The sequence below is a fragment of the Portunus trituberculatus genome, chromosome 27 (genome assembly GCF_017591435.1).
Source record: "Portunus trituberculatus isolate SZX2019 chromosome 27, ASM1759143v1, whole genome shotgun sequence".
In the NCBI taxonomy this organism is placed as follows: domain Eukaryota; kingdom Metazoa; phylum Arthropoda; class Malacostraca; order Decapoda; family Portunidae; genus Portunus; species Portunus trituberculatus.
The window spans coordinates 6,360,801-6,385,383 of NC_059281.1; the positions used below are offsets into that span (position 1 = coordinate 6,360,801).

General features: G+C 41.0%; 2 protein-coding genes across 7 annotated transcripts in view; both read left to right on the forward strand.

Annotated features, from left to right (window-relative positions):
- LOC123509534 (QRFP-like peptide receptor) overlaps positions 1 to 18,528 on the forward strand; it is a 61,646-nt gene extending 43,118 nt beyond the window's left edge. Inside the window, exons 2-11 of one of the 2 annotated variants that reach the window (XM_045263893.1) lie at positions 392 to 525; positions 823 to 1,501; positions 7,221 to 7,342; positions 11,042 to 11,165; positions 12,854 to 13,062; positions 13,141 to 13,216; positions 13,688 to 13,845; positions 14,659 to 14,808; positions 15,329 to 15,385; positions 17,103 to 18,528. In XM_045263893.1, the coding sequence (XP_045119828.1) occupies positions 1,001 to 1,501; positions 7,221 to 7,342; positions 11,042 to 11,165; positions 12,854 to 13,062; positions 13,141 to 13,216; positions 13,688 to 13,845; positions 14,659 to 14,808; positions 15,329 to 15,385; positions 17,103 to 17,160 (1,455 nt within the window). In that variant the 5' untranslated portion in view covers positions 392 to 525; positions 823 to 1,000 and the 3' untranslated portion in view covers positions 17,161 to 18,528. The remainder of the gene's footprint in view (positions 1 to 391; positions 526 to 822; positions 1,502 to 7,220; positions 7,343 to 11,041; positions 11,166 to 12,853; positions 13,063 to 13,140; positions 13,217 to 13,687; positions 13,846 to 14,658; positions 14,809 to 15,328; positions 15,386 to 17,102) is intronic. The other variant, XM_045263894.1, reaches the window with a different exon arrangement.
- Positions 18,529 to 18,679: 151 nt separating this feature from the next.
- LOC123509532 overlaps positions 18,680 to 24,583 on the forward strand; it is a 45,625-nt gene continuing 39,721 nt past the window's right edge. For all 5 annotated transcript variants that reach the window (XM_045263885.1, XM_045263888.1, XM_045263889.1 and 2 more), the window contains exon 1: positions 18,680 to 19,008. The gene's annotated coding sequence lies outside the window, so the exon portion shown is untranslated. The remainder of the gene's footprint in view (positions 19,009 to 24,583) is intronic.

The window sequence follows — 24,583 nt, forward strand, 5'->3', positions numbered from 1 at the left end:
TGTGTGTGTGTGTGTGTAGAGCCTCTCTTCATTTTTCTTGAGAGCTTCTCAGGCATGCTGTGTCTGTCTGCATGTATGTTTGTTTCTCGTTTGTTCGCTTTCTCACTCGTGGAAACAAAAGTTATGAATTCAGAAAGGGAAAATTAAAATAAAGGAAAATTTTGTCGGAAATAAGGAAATATAATGTTGAATCTTTTTATTCAAAAACTTATTCCTTTCTTTCTTTAGCATCATGTACAACTTTTCTACCTCATCTCTTTACATTTATTAACTTTTCTCTTTTCGTTCTTTTTTTCTTCCTACATTCCATCTCTTTCTCTTTTCTTTAGACAGTTTCCTCGAATATATTTCATATACTTTTTTTTCTCTCTCCTCTTTCCCTTCTTCTCAGCGTGCCGTCTGCAGAGTGGTAGCGTCCTGATGGCAGTGCGAGTCCTTCCAGCCCTTTGAACTGGAGTCCTGACGGTCTTGGGAAGTCCTGCAAAGGGTTCTTTGTTTCTGCGTAGGACATCTCTAGCTGGACAGGTAAGCTTCCTCTCCAGACACGCTATTTTTGTGGTTGTTGTTTCAGGAAAGAAAGCAAGGTGTGCCCCACTCTGTCCCCCTACCCCCAGGTACGTATTTACTTTTCTACGGAAAAATACGATCTGTTTGTTGTTTTGAGTAAAAAGGAAACGCTAGTTTTCTTCATTATCGGGAACTGAAAAAAGTATGTTGTGTAATTTTATCGCCCGAACGAGGTCTTCCCTTAACTTTGCGATGTGCTCTCAAAATATATCCCGGTGGCAGGAAGAGGCTAACTTGTGTTTGTATTCTTGGCAGCTCGAGACTGCGGGCCGAGCACCAGCCTTCTGTTGCTGCTGCTGCTGCAAGCGGTAGTGAGACTGCTGCAAGAATCCTCTTGTCCTAGACGCAACGACATCTTTTTTCTGTCTCCCGCGTCATCGCAACGATCTCCAGGGCAGTCCGCGGCTGCGCTGCCAGGGTCAATGAGAGGTCAATGAAGAATGTGAAACACGATACACCCCGACGCGTCTTCGGGGACACGGGCGCCTCGCCTCAAACGGGGACGCCTCACTCACCCTCGCCCCTCAATCACCACGCCTCCTTTAGTCTAGCCATGAACGCGAGTGTGGGCGCGGCGCCCACGTGGCCTGCCGGTGTGACGGGCTGGAACGACTCCATGGATCACACACTGCACGACTTCCAGCTGGACGGTGCAGAGGTATCGTGGGACAACGCCAGTGATGGCGGCGGCAGCGCGACGAACGAGTCCGAGTACGATTACGACTACGAGACGGCGCTGGACACGTTCTTCTGGAGCCAGCTGGCGCCGCCTCTGGCCGTGTACGCCGCCACCTACGTGGTGGGCGTGGCGGGCAACGGACTCATCATCTTCACCATCTGCCGCTTCCGCCGCCTCAAGACGACCACCAACGTGTTCCTCGCCTCGCTCGCCTCCGCCGACCTGCTGCTCATCCTGCTCTGCATCCCCGTCAAGGTGAGTCGCCTCACACGCACCACTGCGCCACTTAAACCCGCCACACATCTTCTGAAAGGGTGATTTCCATGAGGCATTTAACACCACCATCACCACCACTCAATTCATGCACTCTGCCGTCCCTCCCTCAGCTACACCTCCTCACTCTTCCCACTCGCTTACCCTGATCACCCCAAAAATTCTTCGTGTTCCCTCCCGCCCCCCTGAAGCTGAGTCCTTCAGTTTACACTTCCCTCATTCAGGGTCACGTCCTCAGACTACCAGCCTTATCACCTCCAGTCACGAAAGCAAACTGTTGTCCTCCTAATGCTTCTCCTCTTCCTCCTCCTCCTCCTCCTCCTCCTCCTCCTCCTCCTCCTCCTCCTCCTCCTCTTCCTCCTCTTCCTCCTCCTCCTCCTCCTCCTCCAGTGTCTTATCTTCCACCATCTCCACCACCACCACATCTACATTAGTGTCGTCTTCGTTATCTTATTTGCCCTCCTTCTCTTCCTTCTCCTCCTAGTCCACTACAATCACCCCCTAGTCATTGTTGTCATCTTTGCATCCCTTTCCTCCTCCTTCACCTCCCACCACCACCATCACCACCACCACCACCACCACCACCACCACCACCACCACCACCACCACCACCACCACCACCCCACCCCCTTTTCTCTCGGTGTAAACAGGCAGAGTAAATGAAAACAAATCTTGTAAGCCAAACGCAGCTCCTGGGAAGGCGCAGCAGCAGCCCGCCTGAGCCCCGCCCCACACACACACACAAACCAGGGGGTCGTAAAACAGCGACGAGAGAGAGAGAGAGAGAGAGAGAGAGAGAGAGAGAGAGAGAGATTATTACAGCTACTTAAATAAAAGAATAGATACATAAAATAACAATAAAAAAGATGAGTTTGATAAGTGACCAGTAATAAAAATTGAAAAAAGCAGACAGAAAGAATACATACAGATATAATACATACATACATACATACATACATACATACATACATACATACATACATACATACTTGAGACCGATCACCAGGAAGACAAATATCAAAATACAAATACGTAGAGAGTTACAGGCAATGGAAAAAAATAGATAAATGAATAGGAAATAAGCGAAGAAAACGATGATGCAAAGAAAACGTAATAATGTAAATAAAAAATGCAATGGATCAAGTTTCCTCGTATTATTAGAAAGTTTTCCTGCATAATTTTCTCCCGCGTTATTGAATCGAAGAAGAAAAAAAAATGAAAAAATGAAAAAGATAAAAGACGAAGAGCAGGAAAGATAGAAGTATAGAAGAAATGGAGAGAGAGAGAGAGAGAGAGAGAGAGAGAGAGAGAGAGAGAGAGAGAGAGAGAGAGAGAGAGAGAGAAAGAAAAGTTTGGATTGTTTTGTAATCATTCTCTCTCTCTCTCTCTCTCTCTCTCTCTCTCTCTCTCTCTCTCTCTCTCTCTCTCTCTCTCTCTCTCTCTCCTGATCTAACTTAATACGCGGATTTTCGACAGTTTTGTTTACACCAAGTTTCTCTCTCTCTCTTGTCTCTCTCTCTCTCTCTCTCTCTCTCTCTCTCTCTCTCTCTCTCTCTCTCTCTCTCTCTCTCTCTCTCTCTCTCTCTCTCTCTCTCTCTCTCTCTCTCTCTCTCTCTCTCTCTCTCTCAGAAGCGTTCGTCACCTTGTCTATGAATATATAATGTGTTGGAACCAAAATATTTTTCCTCCCTTCTTTTCCTCAACACGCGGCTTGGTTCTGATCCCCATATCAAGTGAGCGAGAGAGAGAGAGAGAGAGAGAGAGAGAGAGAGAGAGAGAGAGAGAGAGAGAGAGAGAGAGAGAGAGAGAGAGAGAGAGAGTAAACATGTTACTCTTATACTACATACAGTACAAACCATGAGACATAACGCAGAAATTTCAAAAGCAGTGGGGTTTTTTTGTAGTTTTCTTTCGTCTCTCTGTCTCTCTCTCTCTCTCTCTCTCTCTCTCTCTCTCTCTCTCTCTCTCTCTCTCTCTCTCTCTCTCTCAGTTTTAATCTAATCCGAGTAAGCCAATTTTTCTCTTGACAAGCTGATTCTCCTCTTCCTCCTCCTCCTCCTCCTCCTCCTCCTCCTCCTCCTCCTCCTCCTCCTCCTCCTCCTCCTCCTTGCACACATTTCCTCTTTGTTCTAGCTTGGAAACTAAAGGAAGTGAGCTAATTCCTTTAGGGTACATCTAAAGAACAGAGAGAGAGAGAGAGAGAGAGAGAGCAGGCATAGAGACACAGTAACAGACATTCTAAGATCAGATATAAAATGTTCACTCACTCACTCACTTACTCACTCACTCACCCACTAAGAGACAAGGCAACATAGGTAGCATATTAACTTGCACCAAATTTCACTGATCACAAAAAGACTAATGAAATGTAACGAACGCAAATTAAATTACGTTATGTTACATTACGTTAGGTTAGAATAGGATAGGTTAGGGTAAGGTTAGGTTAGTTTAGGTTAGGTCAGGTCAGATCAGGTTAGGTTAGGTTAGGTTAAGTCAAGTCAGGTTGGGTTAGGTTAAACAATTAGTCATAACAACAACTGCATATACACTAATGGATGATTCATTAAAAGAGAACAGATATATATATAACAAAATTCCGCACAAGAAAAGATACATACCTAACCTACCTACTTACCTACATACATACATACATACATGCATACATACATACATATATTCATGCATACATACATATTTAGTCTTCATAAATTCTCACCATAAATTTGTGTCGCCGTCTTATTTTTCCCTTGTTGCTCTGAAAGAAACAAGACTAGGTTGCCAACGGTGCGAGAGAGAGAGAGAGAGAATCATGGCAGTTTATCATCGTTTTTCCCGCTCTGTCTCTTTCTCTCTCTCTCTCTCTCTCTCTCTCTCTCTCTCTCTCTCTCTCTCTCTCTCTCTCTCGCTCCTATTATTTCCAGCATCTTTGACTTTGTAGAAACGTAAAACTGAGCGTGACTTGGCATTCTTTACTTTTTTCACTTCCCGCTTCAGAAAAGACTGCAGGTAATTCCAAGAAAGATGAATTGGAAGTGAAGGAGATGAAACTGAACCGCGTCACTTTATTAGTCTTGATGCCGCTGATGTTAGGAGGTGAAGGAAGGCAAAGAAGGTGACGACAAAGAGTAATAACCCAAATACGCAATGCTACAAGGCTTTCTGTGATTGATATACCGTTGCTAAGGTGAAGAAGTGATAGCACGTCGTCAGAGAGAGAGAGAGAGAGAAAGAGAGCCCATCCACATTTTCTCAAACCCTCAAGGCCTTTCCTATCTGCTTTGCTCAGGAAGATCGAATTTTGCCTTTCCTTCCTTCCTTATTTTTTCCTTCCTCCTTCCCTTCCTTTCCTTCCTTCCTTCCTTCCTTCCCTGTGCATTTATATTTTCTCGTTAACTTTATTTGACTTTTTCTTTCCCCAACTGATGCTATGTGCTTAAAAGGTGGAGGGAAAAAATAACACAGAAGAGGAGAAGGAAGAGCAGGAAAGCAAAATGAATTAAGTGAATCATGTTCTTTTTTTGTCTTGAGAACTTGTCTTTAACTTTCTCTCTCTCTCTCTCTCTCTCTCTCTCTCTCTCTCTCTCTCTCTCTCTCTCTCTCTCTCTCTCTCTCTCTCTCTCTCTCTCTCTCTCTCTCTCTCTCTCTCTCTCTCAAGTAAGCGAGATCATCATAATGTAAAAAGAGAAAACAATTTACTTAATTCCATCCACTATCCTCTCCTCCTCCTCCTCCTCCTCCTCCTCCTCCTCTTCCTCTTCCTCTTCCTCTTCCTCTTCCTCTTCCTCTTCCTCTTCCTCTCCTCCTCCTCCTCCTCATCCTCATCCTCATCCTTCTCCCCCCATTCCTCATTCCTCCATTTTTTCCTTCTTTAAAGCACAGAGCATCAGATGGTGAAGGGAAAAATAAGATAGAGTTAAGACGAGGATAAAAATGAGCAAAAAGGAATGATGGAATGAAGGAAAGAAGGAAGGAAAGGAAGCAAGGAAGGATTCGAGCCACCTGAGCAAACCCTTGAAGGTTCGAGAGAAAATGAGAAGGCGAATATGCTCTCTCTCTCTCTCTCTCTCTCTCTCTCTCTCTAAGAAAAATCTGTGCTCGTATGATTAGTTTCCATGCAACACCTGTGAAAGGGAGTCATTAGGACAGGTAGGCCCTCCTCACCTGTTCCTCCTCTAATTAGTTATGGTAATTAGAAGACACGTGGGACTGGCAGGTGGGCGTTGGGCGTTGCTGGGATGTATGTTGTTGTTGTTGTTGTTGTTGTTGTTGTTGTTGTTGTTTTTGTCGCTTCCTTTTCTTGTCCTTCGTTTCTTTTTTTTTTTTTTTTTTTGGTGGGTGGTATTCTCTCTCTCTCTCTCTCTCTCTCTCTCTCTCTCTCTCTCTCTCTCTCTCTCTCTCTCTCTCTCTCTCTCTCTCTCTCTCTCTCTCTCTCTCTCTCTCTCTCTCTCTCTCTCTCTCTCTCTCTCTCTCTCCATTATAGGTTTGTTGTTGTTTTCTCATACCTTGGTTTTGTCTCTGTTTCCTTCTCTTCACCTTGATTTTTATTTCTTTTAATATCCTTATTTCTATATTCATTACTTTTTTTTTCATTTTTCTTTTTTTTTCATTGTTATATCTGTTCTCTTCTGCATACTACCATTTTCTCAATTCCTTTACTTTTTTCCTCTCTCTCTTTAATTTTCCACTGTCTTTTTTCTCACTTTTTTCTCCACTTTTCGTATTTAACTTTCCTCTCTTCATTCCTTTATTTTTCTTCTTTTTCCCCTTTCTTCCCTTCCCTTTCATCTTCCTCGTTTTTCCTCAGTAGCACCTCTCCCTCTCCTTCTTATTACCTCTTACTTCCACCTGCCACCTATTCTCTACCTCCTTCCTTTCACTCCCTCCCTCCCCCATTCCCTTCTCTCCCTCCCTTCTCCCTTCTTCCTATCCCTCCATCTTGAATTCTCCTGGGTAATACATACAGATCCATCTCTTCCTCTTCCTCCTCCTCCTCCTCCTCCTCCTCCTCCTCCTCCTCCTCCTCCTCCTCCTCTCCTTCCTCCTCCTCCTCCTTTTCTTCTTCTTTCACTTTTCATGTTCATCTTCCTCCTCTCTCTTTTTTTTTCAGCTGATTAATTTCATTCTTCCTTTACTCCATATCTACGTCTCTCTCTCTCTCTCTCTCTCTCTCTCTCTCTCTCTCTCTCTCTCTCTCTCTCTCTCTCTCTCTCTCTCTCTCTCTCTCTCTCTCTCTCTCTCTCTCTCTTTTCTTTCCTATTTCCTTCTCATCTCATTTATCTGGTCCTCCCTTCTCTTATATATATTTCTTCTGCATTTAATCTTCTTCCCTACATCTTTCTTTTCTTCGGTTTTCCTTCATTCGTTTTCTATTTCATCTTTTTTTCTTTTTTTTCTTTTTTCTCTCTTTTCTCTCTCTCTCTCTCTCTCTCTCTCTCTCTCTCTCTCTCTCTCTCTCTCTCTCTCTCTCTCTCTCTCTCTCTCTCTCTCTCTCTCTCTCTCTCTCTCTCTCTCTCATTTAATCAATCAATCAATTAACTAAATCTTCCATTCATTTCCTTCACCTTTACTCTTTTTTTTCCTTTACTAGGGAACGAAAAAGTGAGTGGCAACCTTTTTTCCCACTTTTCCCATTTCTGTACCCTTGACCGGTCTCCTCGACACATGAAAAACTCAATATCCTTCTCCTCTTTCCCTCCTGCAGCTGGCGCGTCTCTTCTCCTACTCGTGGACGCTCGGAGCAGTCATGTGTAAGACTCTGTACTTTCTGCAGGCGCTGTCGGCGATCTGCTCCGTACTCACGCTGACCACGATGAGTATTGAAAGGTGAGGCAGTGAGCGAATGTATTGAAAGGTGAGAGATTGAACATAGAGAGAGAAAGAGAGAAAAAATGAAGCAGGAATGTCAGAAATGATTGGATAAAAGTACTGAAAAAATGGTAACTGACAGATTTAAATTCGATTAAAAAAAGAAAGACAGGAGAATGAGATACGTAATGAAACAAAATTGAAGTATGCGAATGTATTGAAAGGTGAGAGACTGGACAAAGAGAGGGAAAGAGTAAAAATGAGGCAGGAGTACTAGAAACGATTGAAAAATGTACTGAAAAAAAATGGTAACTGGCAGATTGAAATTCGATGAAAAAAGAGAGACAGGAGACTGAAATACGTAACGAAACAAGATTGAAGAACACGAAGTAGGAAAAGGAAAGTGAAAAGAAAAATAAAGTAAGAGCCAGTTAAGTAGTCAGTAAGGATAAGGAATAGGTGGAGATGAATAGCTACCAAATAACTATAAAGGCAATTCATGACAGCGAAAAAGAAACCCAAGAAAATCTGACCTTGACTACACCAAATTGAGTGCGTGTGAATTACCCTCTACTGATGAACCGGAACATTGACAAGGTGGAAAGGATTTTTTTAATGTAAGAGAGGAAAATAGGCCAAGGGCAACAGAAAGAGTTAAACAAAAGGCCCCACTTAGTTGCCATTTCCCGTACAGACCAGAGAGAGTTAGCCAAAAGAAGGGGATAAATGTCTTGAAAACTCCCTCTTAAGTGAGTTCAGGTCATAAGATGGAAATGTAGAAGCAGGTAGACTGGTAAAGAGTCCCAGAGCTTACCAGAAAAAGGAGACTGAACATTGGAGTAAATGAATCACTATCCCATTCATCATTATTATCATCTTACTATAGCAGCAGCCTTACAGTTATTAGTAGAGGGTTAGATAAGGAATGTCTAATTGTGTTATAGTACGAGAAAAAGACATGTATGAGTGCGAATAGTTCGTTGGTACAAGGATATATGGAAGCTCGAACGACACTCACCAAGCTTATGATTCGTGAAAATGACAGATTCCATGTAGGGATGATCGAGGTGGTAGAGCAGAGTTTCCCACCGTGGGGTGCTAAAATCAATTAGAGTGGGTGCTGGAAAGTGATGCACACACGTCACTTTCTTTTATCCTTCTAATAACAAGATTTTACTTAGGGATGCTGCACTGCTTGGACATGACAACAAGGGGTGCTATGGTCGGAAAAGGTTGGGAAACGCTGTAATGTAGAGTAAGAATCAAGCGCTGTGAGATAGAAAATGTGTTGTAAAGTACAGAGGAGAAACTAATATATTTTCAGTAGCTTGCTCACTAACAAATAAAAACGGTGGTTATAGGGAAAGAATTTTGTCATGAAAGAAAGAAAACTGCATGAAATAAACAGGTGCAGAGGAACTAAGCGAAGAGATCTCCAAGTGTTTCATACATAAGACTTGACTGAATAAGGGAGATTACACACATTGAAAAATAGAAGTTTGTTGAGTCCGTCTCTGGGTCGCATATGTATGTATGTATGTGTGTTTGTGTCTGTCCATATTTCACCTTCCTCATCTTATCACGAACCTGTCAGTGTTTGCGTTCCTTCCTTCCCTTCTTCCCTTCCTCTCCTCCAAATGCTGCAAGTAACGTCAGCTCCAGGAGAGAGAGACCTGGGAGCCTGTGGGATTGTGTGGCGACTCAGACAGCGGGTGGCAACATAGAGGAGAGAAGGGAGTGGGAGAAAGGATGCAATGGATAGAGGAAAGCATAAAAAGTGATGAGAGAGAGAGAGAGAGAGAGAGAGAGAGAGAGAGAGAGATTTGGACATTTCACCATTCTGCATCTGTGTAGCTAAATAGGTAGGTTCACACACACACACACACACACACACACACACACACACACACACACACACACACGTCTCGAATCAAGTATCGTTCCAATTTCGCCAATGAATTTCCGAAGTGGCGAATCATTGTGTGACTGGAATGAAAGCAAACACACGTCCTGATAGCTCCCCCCCTCTCTCTCTCTCTCTCTCTCTCTCTCTCTCTCTCTCTCTCTCTCTCTCTCTCTCTAAGAAAAAAATCAATAACTTTTTTTCATTTTCTTACACAAATATTTAAGAATGAAAAGCCGATAATAAACTGAAATCATATGTATATATAATTAAGATAAGAGACAGCTAAAAAGAAGAACAAGAATAAGAAGAAGAAGAGGAAGAAGAAGAAGATGAAGAAGAAAAAGAAGAAGGAAAGTGCAAAAAAAGATTAAACACTTTCAACAGTTGGAGAGAGAGAGAGAGAGAGAGAGAGAGAGAGAGAGAGAGAGAGAGAGAGAGAATTAGGATGCAGTAAACTAAGTCTTATTTACAGTCGCTAGAGAAGGGAATAAGAATAGAATTTTCGTCGTGCGTTCTTCCTCCTCCTCCTCCTCCTCCTCCTCCTCCTCCTCCTCCTCCTCCTCTTGTTCTTCCTCTTCCTCTTCCTCTTCCTCCTCCTCCTCCTCCTCCTCCTCCTCCTCCTCCCCACTGCTGAAAGAAATATGCTGCGCTAGTTTTCTTTTTTTTTTTTTTTTTTTTCATGACATTGTTCTTTACGTGTTTGTGTGTCTGGTTCGGTTTTCCTTTTTTTTCTTTTCACTCGTTCTTTTGTTTTTATTTCATTCAGATTTTTTTTTCTGTTGTGTTGTATTTCATTTATTTTTTTCTTATTTATTTATCTTATGTTATATATTTTTGCATTATTTTTACTCTTCCTTTCATAATCTCTTGGAAGTATATGCTCTCTCTCTCTCTCTCTCTCTCTCTCTCTCTCTCTCTCTCTCTCTCTCTCTCTCTCTCTCTCTCTCTCTCTCTCTCTCTCTCTCTCTCTCTCTCTCTCTCTCTCTCTCTCTCTCTCTCTCTCTCAATATTTCATGTGTCTTGTTTCCCTTCTGATTTATCACTGTTTTCATTTGCATATCGCTTTTCCTTTACCTTTTATGCTCTTTTCTCTGTATATATCATCTTTTCTTCGTCTCTTTTTCATTTTCCTTTTATTTCCTCCTGTCTATTTTTATTCACCCTATCTTGTCTTTTAAATATCAATGGAAATGTGAATATTTCTAAGTGTCTTCATTCTTTAAAAAGCGAAATATGATTGTTATTTTCTCTCCCACACTGCAAAGAGCTCGAAAGAAAGTATTTTTTATGTGTATAATTGTCCTTGAAATAATGAAAAGATCCCAATTATCAGATAGAATGTTTTAAAATTTCAGTTATTTTGCATTCTTTTTTAATACAGGGCTTCTTCTTCTTCTTCTTCTTCTTCTTCTTCTTCTTCTTCTTCTTCTTCTTCTTCTTCTTCTTCTTCTTCTTCTTTACCATGTGTGGATGTTTTCTTCTTCTTCTTCTTCTTACTTCTTCTTCTTCTTCTTCTTCTTCTTCTTCTTCTCTTCTTTTCCATGTCCATCGCATCTCTGTCTCTCTTCTCTCCTCTCTCTTCTCTCTCTCTCTCTCTCTCTCTCTCTCTCTCTCTCTCTCTCTCTCTCTCTCTCTCTCTCTCTCTCTCTCTCTCTCTCTCTCTCTCTCTCTCTCTCTCTCTCTCTCTCTCTCTCTCTCTCTCTCTCTCTCTCTCTCTCTCTCTCTCTCTCTGAAAAAAGAGAATGAGTTAAGTTAGGCCTCATCTGTAACTCCAGTAATTAGTTATGGTAATGAGGCGCTTCCACTTCCAGGTACTACGCCATCGTGCACCCCATGAGGGCACAGTACCGCTGCACCATCTCCCAGGCTAAGAGACTGTGTGGGGGTCTGTGGCTCCTCTCCCTTGTCCTCGCCTCCCCAGTCACTGTCATGCAGGTAAGGGGTGTTGGTGGTGGTGGTGGTAAGGGATGTTGTTGTTTTTGTTAATGTTGTTGTTATTGTTGTTTGTGCTGCTGTTGCAGATGTAGTAGTAGTGGTGGTAGTAGTAGTAGTAGGAGTAATAATAATATGTAGTAGTAGTAAGAGCAGTAGTAGTAGCAGTAGCAGTAGCAGTAGTAGTAGTAGTAGTAGTAGTAGTAGTACTGTAGTTCTTATGAGCGTAGTTTCAAACATTTCATTGTCTTGTCTGTACTTGTAACACTAACTGACTGAAATTATCGAGGGTTTCTTTCAGATGTTTTCATGATTATAGTGGTTGTTTTAAGAAGAATTCTGCAAAAAATGAATAACTGAATAGGAAAAACTATAAGAAACTTTTAGACCAATACTTGGGAGTGCTTGTATGTGAATTTGTGTAATCTTCTTTTCAAAGCTCCCTAATGTCACGAAGTTAACATGATTACCGAGTCTATTCCAATCAGCCATCACTAATTCAGTAGTCTATGTGATCTGGGAAATCATTCGTGATGAGAGCAGTTTTATCCCCGAACACCATTTACAAAACTCCAATTCAACGTCTTTGGGGCTTTCAAAGTTTTCCATTACCGTCCTGTTTTGCTTCCTATTCAAATTAACGACACACTATTCTAGCTAATTTCAAGTATGTGAGTGTTTATAGAAGATAAGTCTTTATAAACGTGAATATCCTTGCCCCTCTTTTCGCGTACAACCTCATATGGAACGTCTTCCGAGCTTTCAGAGTTTTCACCACTATCCTGTTTTGTTTCTCCCTCAAATCTTACAAGGTTAGCGGCATGCTACTCTACCTAATTTTAAGCAAAAGGGTGTTTAGAGGAGTTAAGTTTATAGAAACATGAATATCCTCGTCCTTTTTTTTTTCCTATGCAACTTCAAATAATACTTGGGGAGGCTTTCAGAGTTTCCATCACTGTCCTGTTTTGCTCCTTCCTCAAGTCTTACAAAGTTTCCAGTATAAATGTATTTAGAGAAGTTCAAGTCTATAGAAACATGAATATCCTCGTTTCTTTCGTGTCACCAGTTCACGTCCTCAGGGTCTCGTCTATTATCCTTTCTAAAACACTCTTTTTTCACATTTTCTTGAGTCTCTGCTTCTCTCTTTCCTGTATCACGGGTTCTCTTACCTCATAAATTCCTTTAACTTTTTCCTCCTCTTTCGCGTCCCTCCTTCCCTCCTTTCTCTCCCCCCTCCCCCCGCTGCCGCCATATCCCGCGTTCATGTGTTTTTGCGGGTTTTGTTTCTTTCTATGGTGCCTTTAACCTCGTTTTCTTTATATATACTTCGTAATTTCTTAATGGTGTCTGCCTTCTTTCCTCTCTCTGTTTCCTTTACTCCTACCTCCCTTTCCTTCCTTCCCTCTTACGTTCCTTACTCCTCTCCTTCCCTCCCTCGTTTCTGCTCGTGGGTTAAAAATACAGAGTTGGTGTTTGGAAGCGGAGCCTCATTTCGTGTGTGTATGTGTATGTATGTAATAAAGATATAAAAGGTGTGTGTGTGTGTGTGTGTGTGTGTGTGTGTGTGTGTGTGTGTGTGTGTGTGTGTGTGTGTGTGTGTGTGTGTGTGTGTGTCTGTGTGTGTGTTTATGTGTATGTGTGTGCACCTAATCCTCGCACCGCTTCTACACGCACGCACTCCCCACACGCAGGTGCACATGGAGGTGGGCCAGCGTGTGCGCGCATTCTGGTGCGTGCGTGACTGGGACTCGCCGCGGCTGTGGCGAGGCTACGAGACGTACATGATGGCGGTGGTGCTGGTGGTGCCCGCCTCGGTGATGGCCGCGGCGTACACGGCCATCGGCGGCGCCATCGTCACCATGGTAGCGCGACGCCGCACCATCACCAGCAAGGGACAGATGTGAGTGAGAGAGAGAGAGAGAGAGAGAGAGAGAGAGAGAGAGTAATCCCCTTAATACATCCTGCTCCTTCCCCACAGTGCTGACGGAGGGTCTCTTCTGAATGACAACACACGGAGGCGACGACGTGACGCCCAGGATTCAGAGGTGCTTCAGGTGAGTGTCTCTCTCTCTCTCTCTCTCTCTCTCTCTCTCTCTCTCTCTCTCTCTCTCTTGAAACGTCTTTAGAAACTCATCTAATTCCTTTTAATCTCTTCCAATTACTTAGTAATCAGTTGAAATCACTTCACTGCTCTAAAATCCCTACAGTTCCTTGTCTTTCCTGTCCCATGTAATCCCTTTCGATGCCTTATAATATCTAGAAACCACTTTTCATCCTTTCTGATCAATTCTAAGACTAAGTAATTCCTTCGATATCATCTTAAAATGAGTTATTTCTTGTAATACCTTTCTAACTCAACTAAAATCAATTACAACCTTTCTGAATATTTGATCCCTTTCAATATCTATAAGCCATTTGTATTCCCCTCTAATAATTTACAGACGTATTTAATCCCTCATAATATCTAGAAACTACTCGTTACCCCTTCTAATCCTTTTCAAACCCTTCTGATCCCTTTCATCCAGGTGGTGTCGATGCTGGTGGTGGTAGTGCTGCTGTTCATCCTGTGCTGGTCCCCCGTACTGGTGGTCAACGTGCTCAAGGCGTACTCGGTGCTTCCCCTGTACTCCCCAACACTAAAGCACATCGCCACGGTAGCTGATCTCCTCTCCTACTGCAACAGGTAAAGGGATTCGAACCTGTGTGAGTGATGGCGGTAATGGAAGTGGTAGATTTGAATGACTTTTGAACTATCTTTTGAGTGTGGAATTTCTGTTGTTGTATTTTTTATCTTTATCTATTTTTTTTTTCATGTTCTTGGTCACTGCCGTTCACATATTAAAAAGTAGTGGTACTTGTAGTAATAGTAGAGGTTGTAGTAATAGTGGTATAGTTGTGTTAAGCATGCTTAATCTTAGTTAGTATAAGTTTCTTTCTTATCTATTTCTTTCTACTCTACGTATTTCGCTTGTCTCACCTTTTAGTTCTTTTTTTCTCATTCTATCACTTTTTTTCATTATTTCATTCTTTTCCTTTGTTAATTAATCTATCATGCAAGAGCCACACAAACCATACTAATCACAAAGAAGCAATCAAACCACATCTGTATATATAATTATAAGGAAGAAAATAAAAAGGAAAATTAAACACACTCTTTCTATTGTTTTTGTTTTTTTTCACTGCTTCATTCTTTTGTCCTTCGTTAATTAGTCTATCACACAAGAGCCACACAAACCATATTAATCACAAAAAAATAACAAGACCATATTTATTATTTATATCTACAATTATAAAGAAGGAAATAGAAAAAAAAGGAAAACTAAAACTATTACTTTTTTCACTGCTTCATTCTTTTGTCCTTCGTTAATTAGTCTATCACTTAAGAGCCACAAAAACAATACCAATCACAAAGAAGTAATAAAACCATATCTGTATCTATAATTATAAAGACAAATTTAAAAACGACAACTCAAACACACTATCCTTCCCGTCACAGCTGCGTCAACCCCTTCGTGTACGGCTTCATGTCCAAGAACTTCCGTAAGAGCTTCAAACAGGTGCTGTGTTGTCGCCGTACCCCGCCCCGCCCCCCCACACACCTGTCCCTCACCCGCACATCCATCATGAGGCACCACAGCGATACCAGGTGAGGTTAAGTGTGGTGTTTATTGCCTCTTCTTCCTTATAAGCTTTTCCTCCTCACACTCCTCCTCCTGTTTCTATTTCTTGCCCTCCTTTTATCCCTTTTCACCTTTATTTTTCTTTCTTCCTCTTCACTTTTTACTTTTTTAAACTCTCTGACTGTTCTTTCCGTAACTCTCCAACTCTCCTTCGGTATAAATGAATATCTGTGTCGATGTGAATGGTTCGACTGCGGCTTTGTAAATAACTCTCAGTGCCAATGACTGACTTTATCTCTTTTCCTTTGTAAATGACTCCCCAGTATGAAAACTAGGCCACTGTTCCTCCATTGTAAACTACTCTCTCCTCTGTTAAGTCTCTCAAATATAAATGACACGCTCTTCCTCTTATAAATGATTCACTGTTCCTTTGTTAATTACTCGTTTCATCCTTTGTAAATGACACACTGTTCCGTTGTAAATGACTGATGGTGTAAATGAGTCAGTGTTTCTTTGCAAATGACTCACACTGGACCTTACCTGCAGCCGGGTGTGGAGCAGCAGAAGTGTGATAGCGCGAGTCACCTTTCCTCTCAGCTCCAGGTGAGAGAGAGAGAGAGAGAGAGAGAGAGAGAATAATATGTGGTAAAAAAAAGAAACGAAAAACATAAACATATCGTACCTTCTTCACTCCACTTCGCCTGACAGACACACACACACACACACACACACACACACACACACACACACACACACACACACACACACACGGAATCAATTTGTTTATCCTCACAATATTTACACTAAGGTCACTCTCTCCTCAATAACAACAAATGAAGCCACACTGATACCAAGTCAATGTTAAACCTTACCTTTCCACGTTCTCTTCTGCAAACCTTTTACCTCCATTTTCTTTTAATTATCTTCCCCCCTGCACTTTCTCATTTCAGTTCCTCCACCCTTTATTGTTCTCATTTCCTTTGTCTTTAATTTGTGTGTGTGTTTTATCTATCACAGTACCTGCTCTCTTTTTCTTCTTTCCTATTTTGCTTCTTTTTTCGTTTTTTTTTTAACCTTCCTTTTTTTTTCTCTGCCCTCCCCTTCTAATTCTCTGTCTTTCTCTCGATCTCTCTTCATTTATTGCTCTTGTCTACGCTCCCCTGACAGATTCCTGCTCTCTCTCTCTCTCTCTCTCTCTCTCTCTCTCTCTCTCTCTCTCTCTCTCTCTCTCTCTCTCTCTCTCTCTCTCTCTCTCTCTCTCTCTCTCTATAATGGTCAACATTTTCTGTTTTCTTCTATTTAAGTGAAAGAATGTCTTATTTCTCTCATAGATTTCCTTTTCTTTTTTTTTCATTTATCCTTTATCATTAGTGTGTGTGTGTGTGTGTGTGTGTGTGTGTGTCTAGAGAGAGAGAGAGAGAGAGAGAGAGGGGGGAGCAATTACCAAGATAGGAGACTGAAAGGTTTAGCAGCGTTACCAGAATTTGTGGAAGTGAAAGGTACATGTGTAAACCGGTCTGTTACATGGACAGTTCATTCGCAGTTGAAAAAGTTAGTTGGTTAGTAGCGATAGTCAGTCAGTCAGTCAGTCAGTCAGTCAGTGAGTCAGTAAATCAGTCAGAAAAGAAGGTACGGTCGGTCAGTCAGTCAGTCTGTAAAGAAAGTAGTCAAGAGTTAATCAGTAAAAACACAAGTCAGTCATTGAAAGAGGTACAGTCAGTCAGTCAGTCATTAAAACTTTTACACAGTCAGTAAGGGACGTATAAGGTTAGTCAGTCAATCATGTGCATAGCTGAACACGATGACCTAAATATTTATCACGACAACCGATAAATTGATAACGACAACCTTGTTAGCCATAATTGAAATAATCGATAACCGGCGATAAATTCATCTCCCGGTAATCGATAAATCCAAATTTCAATACTAGCGATAACAATTGAAGCCTTTTTTTTTTATTTGCTTTCTCAGACATATTAATTCTTTTTTGTCAGCCATATTGTTATTTCTCAATCATAGTTCTTCTCATCGTAAGCTTCTCTTCCCACGAAAAATGTATATAATTGTTTTTTTTTATCTGTGGGATGAGATGCAATAATTCATCACGAAAGCTCCTGTGATCAAGTAAGTGTAGAGTCGTTGTGCAAAAGGGCTACAGTAAGTCAGACATTCAGATATACAGTCAAGCCAGTAAGAAGGACAATATAATCAGTCAACCAAAGGGATACGCCAGCCAGTCCATTAGTCAGTCAGTCAATTAGTAAATCATCAAAAGAAATACAATCATTCAGTCACTCATTATTTCTCATCCCTCTCTCAGCAATGGTCGCAGCATGCCCACGGAGTCCTCCATCGTGTACAAGACAACACCCTCATAGTCCTTTAGAAGACCCTAACTCAGACCTTCTCTATAGACCCTCCTCCTAAACCCTCACCAAACCCAGAGCAAGCCAAGTGCGTGTCTCGAGCCTCGCCGTGATTTTAGAAAGTCTTCATTTGCTGCAGTGAAGAGGATGAAGATAACTGGTGTATTGCGAGGCTAGTATCCGTGGCAGTTCAGGGACTTCTATTTAGTGAGAGTTTGGACATGTTGAAGGATCGAGTGTTGGTTTATAGTACAATGAAATGTTAGATAGTGGAGTGAAAGAAGGCACGGTTGGTAGAAAATTAACTGGAGAGATAAGTTTGGTTTGGATTGCCTGGAATGGATCGGCAGGTAACGGAGACACTTGAGTAATATGGTGGTCCTAGCTCGTTCAGTTCATAGCAATTGATGATTATGATGCAGTTCAGTGGAAAAAAAAACAGAACATTGACAATAACGTAGGTAACAATGAAAAAAAAAAAAAAACAGTTCGATATCTACGTCATTCTTGATTGGGTGTTTGACAGCTAAGTGACTCCTGTCTTGTGCGGTGAAGAAAACGGAACAGCAGTGACAATAACGTGAACAGTAAGGCTTTTCATCGCCTGTAATAACTTGTCGTCTGAGTCTTCTTGTCATTTTGTGAGAGTGAATGTTTCGAAATGTGTAGTAGTGAAGAGAATAAATAGCAATGAATGTAATGATTTATGTACATATCCAAATAAAGATCGTGTCATTGTTTGTAAAGAACTGAATGACTTAATTCAGTTAGTGTGAATTTATGAAATCCATTGAGATAAAGAACAAAACCAGGAATATGAACTGACAACAGGACGAATAGCAAGAGAACTGTGTATCATCTATAAGTACGAAGCGAGTGAAGGACACTGGTGTCATATGAACATCAAGCTCACCCAAGCAAGACTCTTTATCTCGGAATATTAAGCAGCTTAGTGAAAGACTGTATTGTGTAGAATGTCTGAGTTCTAATGGGGTGAGAATGGAAAGAAAAGGGTGGACTAAAGTAATCTTTTTTTTTTTTTTTTATGTCCCGTCGAGGACTTAGGTGGGTTATCATTATATGCTAGTCATCGTCTATACTTAGAAAAAAAAATAGTCGGGTTTAACATAGTTTTAACCCAAAAACTGTGTTCTGAATCAAAAAGGATCGCTTATAATATGTGTTGTGTTGCTTATGTATTGCCCCGAGAAATGTTTTCCTTTGTTAAAAGCGAAGGAGGCGCTTATCTATATTTTTCCTCCGTTTTCTTCTGGTTCTCGTCATTTCCTCGTGCCGTAAGGTCTGTACTGACAACCACCGTGAGTGTTCCTTCCTTCCGCAGGAGCTGAGTTGGAAATGTGTATAAAAGGAAAAAGTATATTTATATTTGATACACCCTATTAGACTATGTAGCACGTATGTCATGGCTGAGTGGCAGAAGGGGAAATGGAAGAGGAGAGGTTGGAGTAGGACGAAGAAAAGGACGAGGAAACGAAGAATTATGGGAAAGATACAGAGAAGGATGAATAAAAAAGAACGAATAAATTGTCACCTGTATTAGTATTCTCTCCTACCCCTCCTCTTCCTTCTCCACCATCTCTTCCCCCTGTGCCAAATCCCACACGCATCTCGAGTTTCACGTGTCAGCCTCCAGATTTACCCCCCTCTGTGTTTGTCGTTACGTCACTGATCCTCACCAATCATAACAAGTCCCACGCCACCAGCTGCATCAACCAATACCAACCTCCTCCACTCCACCCACGTTGCCCTTCCCTCCCACGCTAGCCTCCCACAAGCTGCCGGGGTGTCTGTACCGGAGACTTGACAGCTTATATTAGAAGAGAAACTAATTGGTGTGAGGTGAGTGATGTTTGTGTTTGGGTCGTCATGATTCAATAGGCAAGGTTGAGTTCGAGAAATCAAGGCACTAGTAGGAAGGTGATTTGTGAAACGTAGCTTGTGCCAAGGATATGTTGAGGGAAAGGTAGCTATGGAGAGTGAGCAGAATAGTATGAGGGTTACGTAGATGGGCAGATATTTGTCTTCATTAGTCGTAATGGTGGTGCTGGTTTTCCATTTACTTCCATACACTTAATTCCAGTATTCGTTCTCATACGAGGTGTTGGCTATTGGGAGGTTATTGTGTGGCCAGTGTGGGTTTCTTCCATCCATTTGTGTTCGGTGTTGACTGAGGGAGTGGTGGTGTTGGTGGTGATAGAGGTTACCTACGTGTATTGTTGTCATGTCTATCCAAACAAATTCATGTTCCGAAACACTTCTGCGCCATATCTGCGCTACTTTCAAAGGGTTCTAGTTGACGTGACAGTTTTCAAGGGTGTGCTGTGTGTTTATGGTTCTAGTGGCAGATTCATGAGAGTTTTGCATCATTAACGGAAGAAACACTCTTGAAAACTCGGCTCTGTGTGGCCTTTGAAAATAGTCGTGGTGAGACAGCGAAACGTTTCAGAATGCTAACCCTAATAATTATACTTGTAGTCATGGTCAGAAGTCGAGTAACCTGCACTCTCTTCCAGCATGTTTGGCGAGTTACCCTTATTGTGAAATCTTTTTATGTTCCCACGATCTGCTTGCAAAACCTGACCATTAATAGATGCGTAGTAGATCAGGGGAGGGTTAACTCAATGAGTACCACGGCATCAGTTTCCCTGTATTTCCTACGCCATTCTCACGAAGTATTAAGGAATCATACCTATTAATTCTCTAATCTGGTATTCAATTGTTTTGGTCTGGCGAACCATACAAGGTTGCAGGAAGATGGGACATTGTCTGGTGCTGATTGAGTTAAGCCTTGGAGGACGAACTGTAAACATAAGGAAGGGAGAGGAGCTGCAGGTCACCTCACCCGCCTTCTGGCCAAGACTACCTAATGTTGAATCGGTACAAGACTTAAGCATTAAGAACATAAAAAGCTGCGAAACGCCACCAAGGCTACACGTGGCATTCTTTGTATTATTTTTTTTTTCGTCCGGAACCTTGATATAATATGGTACTTAATGTAATATATAACCAATCATCACATTCTGGTGTTGTCTTTTTGTTCCTCCTTAACTCGCGAGGAATAATGGTTAACGAGAGAGAGAGAGAGAGAGCAATTTTTTTTAAGCCACATAATTATGTTAAACACTGTAGTACAAATATGAATGTCAAAAAGATTTTTTTGATCATGAAAAAGACAAAAGGATACAAAATACTGAAGAGGCTCATTAAGGAACATGGCAACGGAAGTCCTGTAACTCGTGACTTTCCCTCCTTACTAGTGAAGTGAAGCAGTGTTATGAACCTGACTACTTGCCTCGGGGTTCGGAACTTTTACATTATTTTTAGGCGTAGCAGCATCTCATTTTCAGGTTGTATAAAGACTGTAAAACTGTATATACATGTCAGTAGTTTTATTGATATTAACTTCACTTATTTTATTGTGGAATTTGAATCTGTAAAGTTGGTTCTTTTAATCATACTTTACTTGTTAGCAGATAGATTTACCCTCACTATAGCAGCAGACGTGAGGGTTTCAACTTTCGAGAGGTGAGTGATGGGGGAGCGGGACGCTTTCACGGTCAACAAAGGGCTTGATTACATGTTGTGGCGCAAACTTGTGGCGAGTTGCAGAGTTTAGCTTGAAAATATTCATAATTACGTAGGTTGCAGAGTTTTGGAATGGTTATAATTACTTGCTTATTGCTGGAAGAGAGAGAGAGAGAGTGTGTGTGTGTGTGTGTGTGTGTGTGTGTGTGTGTGTGTGTGTGTGTGTGTGTGTGTGTGTGTGTGTGTGTGTGTGTGTGTGTGTGAAATGCTGTGCGGAATTTTTGCATGTATTCTCTGCAGATTTAGTGACTAAATAATTTTTTTTTTTCATGTAGGTGGAGCGACGCATTGATCACTAATATTATAATCATCATTATTATCACCATTATCACTATCCTCATCTTCATTAGTATTCATGTATTCAGTACATGTCTATTTCATTAATTTCATCAAGAACACGGACAGATACCAAAGGCTCTCTCTCTCTCTCTCTCTCTCTCTCTCTCTCTCTCTCTCTCTCTCTCTCTCTCTCTCTCTCTCTCTCTCTCTCAAAAGGAAAAGGAAATTAAAATACTGGGTGCTAAGAAGGAAATGCAGCAACACTCGTAGGCATTCAAACCTTTTTTCCCTCTTCTTAGAACATCACTACACCATGCCAGGTCAGAGACAGTTCCTGGAAGCGAGTCTAATTAGTTGGGAGAGGATGGGGGGGAATGACGTCGACCATGGTGTTGATGCAAGAGAGGGAAAAATTAGCAAGAATTCGCCGGGAATAAGAGAATCTGTGGTTAATGTGGCTATCGTGAGAGAGAAGAGGAGGGAGAAGACAACAGGAAGTGAATAGAAACAGGTAACTAGGAAGAGAAGAGAGAGAAAGGAATAAAGAAAGGAAAGAAGAAAGATAGAAAGGAAATGAATTGGAGAAGGGAGAAAGGGGTTTATGAAAAGAGGGGAAGTGAAGGAGCTGTGTAAAGAAGGAAGAGGAAGGTAAAGACGTAGGAAAGTAGAAAAGAATAAGTGGTAAAGAACTGAAGGTTTCGAAAAGGCAAGAAGATGAAGAGAGGAAGGAAGCAAGTAAGAAGATAGGGAGGTGATAAAGACAAGGAGACAAGGAAGTAAGTGAGGAAGAGAATGGGTAGAGGGGTAAAAGGAAAAGAAAAAATTCAATATTCATGGGAATTAATCATAAACAGGTGAAATGTATGGGTCCTTCTCACTTCCTTCACCTTTTCCTCCTCCTCATCTTTCTCCAGCTTTTTTTTCCACCTTACTTCTCTAATTAATTCCATTCTCTCTCTCTCTCTCTCTCTCTCTCTCTCTCTCTCTCTCTCTCTCTCTCTCTCTCTCTCTCTCTCTCTCTCTCTCTCTCTCTCTCTCTCTCTCTCTCTCTCTCTCTCAAAAGAAAAAAAAAAATATATATATATATATATATATATATATATATATATATATATATATATATATATATATATATATAGTTATATAGTTATATATATAGTTATATCATCAAAATTATGATGATAGTACTATTAATGATAATGCTAACAATCTAGTAACAATAATGATAATGATTAAGAAATATATAATAATAATAAGAATAAAAATAAATCATAATAATAGTAATGATAATAATAATTAATCTAATTTAGCTGCATTTCGAGATTTCACGGGTTTCGAATCTATTTAGCAGTGTTTTTACTAGCGAGAGAGAGAGAGAGAGAGAGAGAGAGAGAGAGTTGTTCAGATTTAATAATGAAACGCATGAAACATTTCTGATGAGAAAATTTGGGACTTTTGTTACTTAATTATGAGAGAGAGAGAGAGAGAGAGAGAGAGAGAGAGAGAGAGAGAGAGAGAATGTGCATAATTTTCCAGTTGCCTTGAATGCCTAGGGAAAAAAAAAACATACATTGATAGTAATAGTAATGGTTGTAATGATAGTAATGACAATAGTAATAATAATAATTAATAATAATAATAACATCAGTAATAATAATAATAATAATAATAATAATAATAATAATAATAATAATAACAACAACAACAACAATAATAACATTAGTAATAATAATATTAATAATAATAATAATAATAATGATAATAACAACAAAAACAGCAAAAACAATAACAACAACAACAACAGCAAAAATAATAACAACAATATTAAGAATAATAATAATAATAATGATGATGATAATACCATACCTGAATTATATCTGAATATATGAACAATGTAAATGAATGATCGGTAAATAGTATCAAAAGGATGAGATTATTTGATTAAGTAGATTATTTCGCGATTATCTAGAACTACCTCTCTCTCTCTCTCTCTCTCTCTCTCTCTCTCTCTCTCTCTCTCTCTCTCTCTCGGGTAGTAAGTGAGAGCATGAAAGGAAAGCGAAGACATAGAAAACTGACTTAATTATCTACGTATAAGGCGCGAGGGAAGGGACGGACGAGAGAGAGAGAGAGAGAGAGAGAGAGAGAGAGAGAGAGAGAGAGAGAGAAGGTGCAAGGAAAAAAGGGGGAGGAGCTCTTGGAAGGAATGGAACGAGGGAGGGACTGGGAGAGAAGAGAGGAAGAGTCGAACAACACAAGATAAAGTGAAGGTGGTTGTTAGTAAAATTAAACACAGTGTCATGATAATGGGGTAAGTTCATCGCACCAAGACATCTTTTGGTGTGTGTGTGTGTGTGTGTGTGTGTGTGTGTGTGTGTGTGTGTGTGTGTGTGTGTGTGTGTGTGTTGTCGAGAGGCGCCATGACAACCAGCAAACTAAACGCGGCATAGGAAGACTGAACAGGAAAGGACAGAAATCATGTAAAGAAGCTCCCGAACGAATCTGCTGTTGTGTGCGGAATTTTTTTTTATCCTGGAGACGAGAACGAGAATACAGGAGAAGCAAAAGAGGGTAGAGTAGAGGCAGAGAGTAAATTATAGAACAAGGGAGGAAAGAAAAGCGAGATGCAGTTGTTTCTGGTAGTAAATATTTCTAAGATCCTGGAAAATACATACGCAATTCTGAACGATGATGTTTATACTAAAGAATTAGAATTAAACATATGTAGTATAAGGGTGGAAAGTAGAACGCAATAACAGGATGAAGGGGGAGAAAGAAGTTGGTGGAGTGAAGAAAGAGAAAAGAGGTGATGAAGGGAGTGATGGAAGAGGTAGAGGGTGATTAGGTTGGGAAGAAAGGAAAAGGATGAGAGAGAGAGAGAGAGAGAGAGAGAGAGAGAGAGAGCCAACGCTGATACATAAGGTTAGACTAAAACGATTGAATCATGCGTGTTTTGAAATATTGTAATGTGTTTTGAGTGCGTTTTGAGCTTATTAGTGAGTGTTGAGGATAAGCTTGGGAGTATTTGCAAGGGGTAATATTGAGTATATTTTGGGTGGGTGGGGTACTTCCTCTGTATTACTCGTGTTTGGCTTTAGTGTGCGTGTGTGTTTTTTTTTTTTTTTTTTTTTTTTTATGTAAAAGAGACAATCGGTCAAGGGCAACAAAAAAATGTATCAAAAAACTCCCCACTGAGGTGCCAGTCTATAAAAAGTGAAAAGGAAAAGGGACTCCTTGGCTGGTATATAGGAGTCTCTCTCTCTCTCTCTCTCTCTCTCTCTCTCTCTCTCTCTCTCTCTCTCTCTCTCTCTCTCTCTCTCTCTCTCTCTCTCTCTCTCTCTCTCTCTCTCTTATAAATCTTGAGTGAAGAATTTATGTGTAGCGAGGTGCATGTAGTTTAATTTGTGTGAAGGAAGAGAGTTGTCTTTAGAGGGCAGGCTGTGTCTGTCCCCTTGTATTGTGAAACACAAAAGAAACGTTCAGTGAGGTCACAGATGGCTTAATAAGTTCACACCACCCTCTGAACCCGTGCTATTATAGACCTCATTGG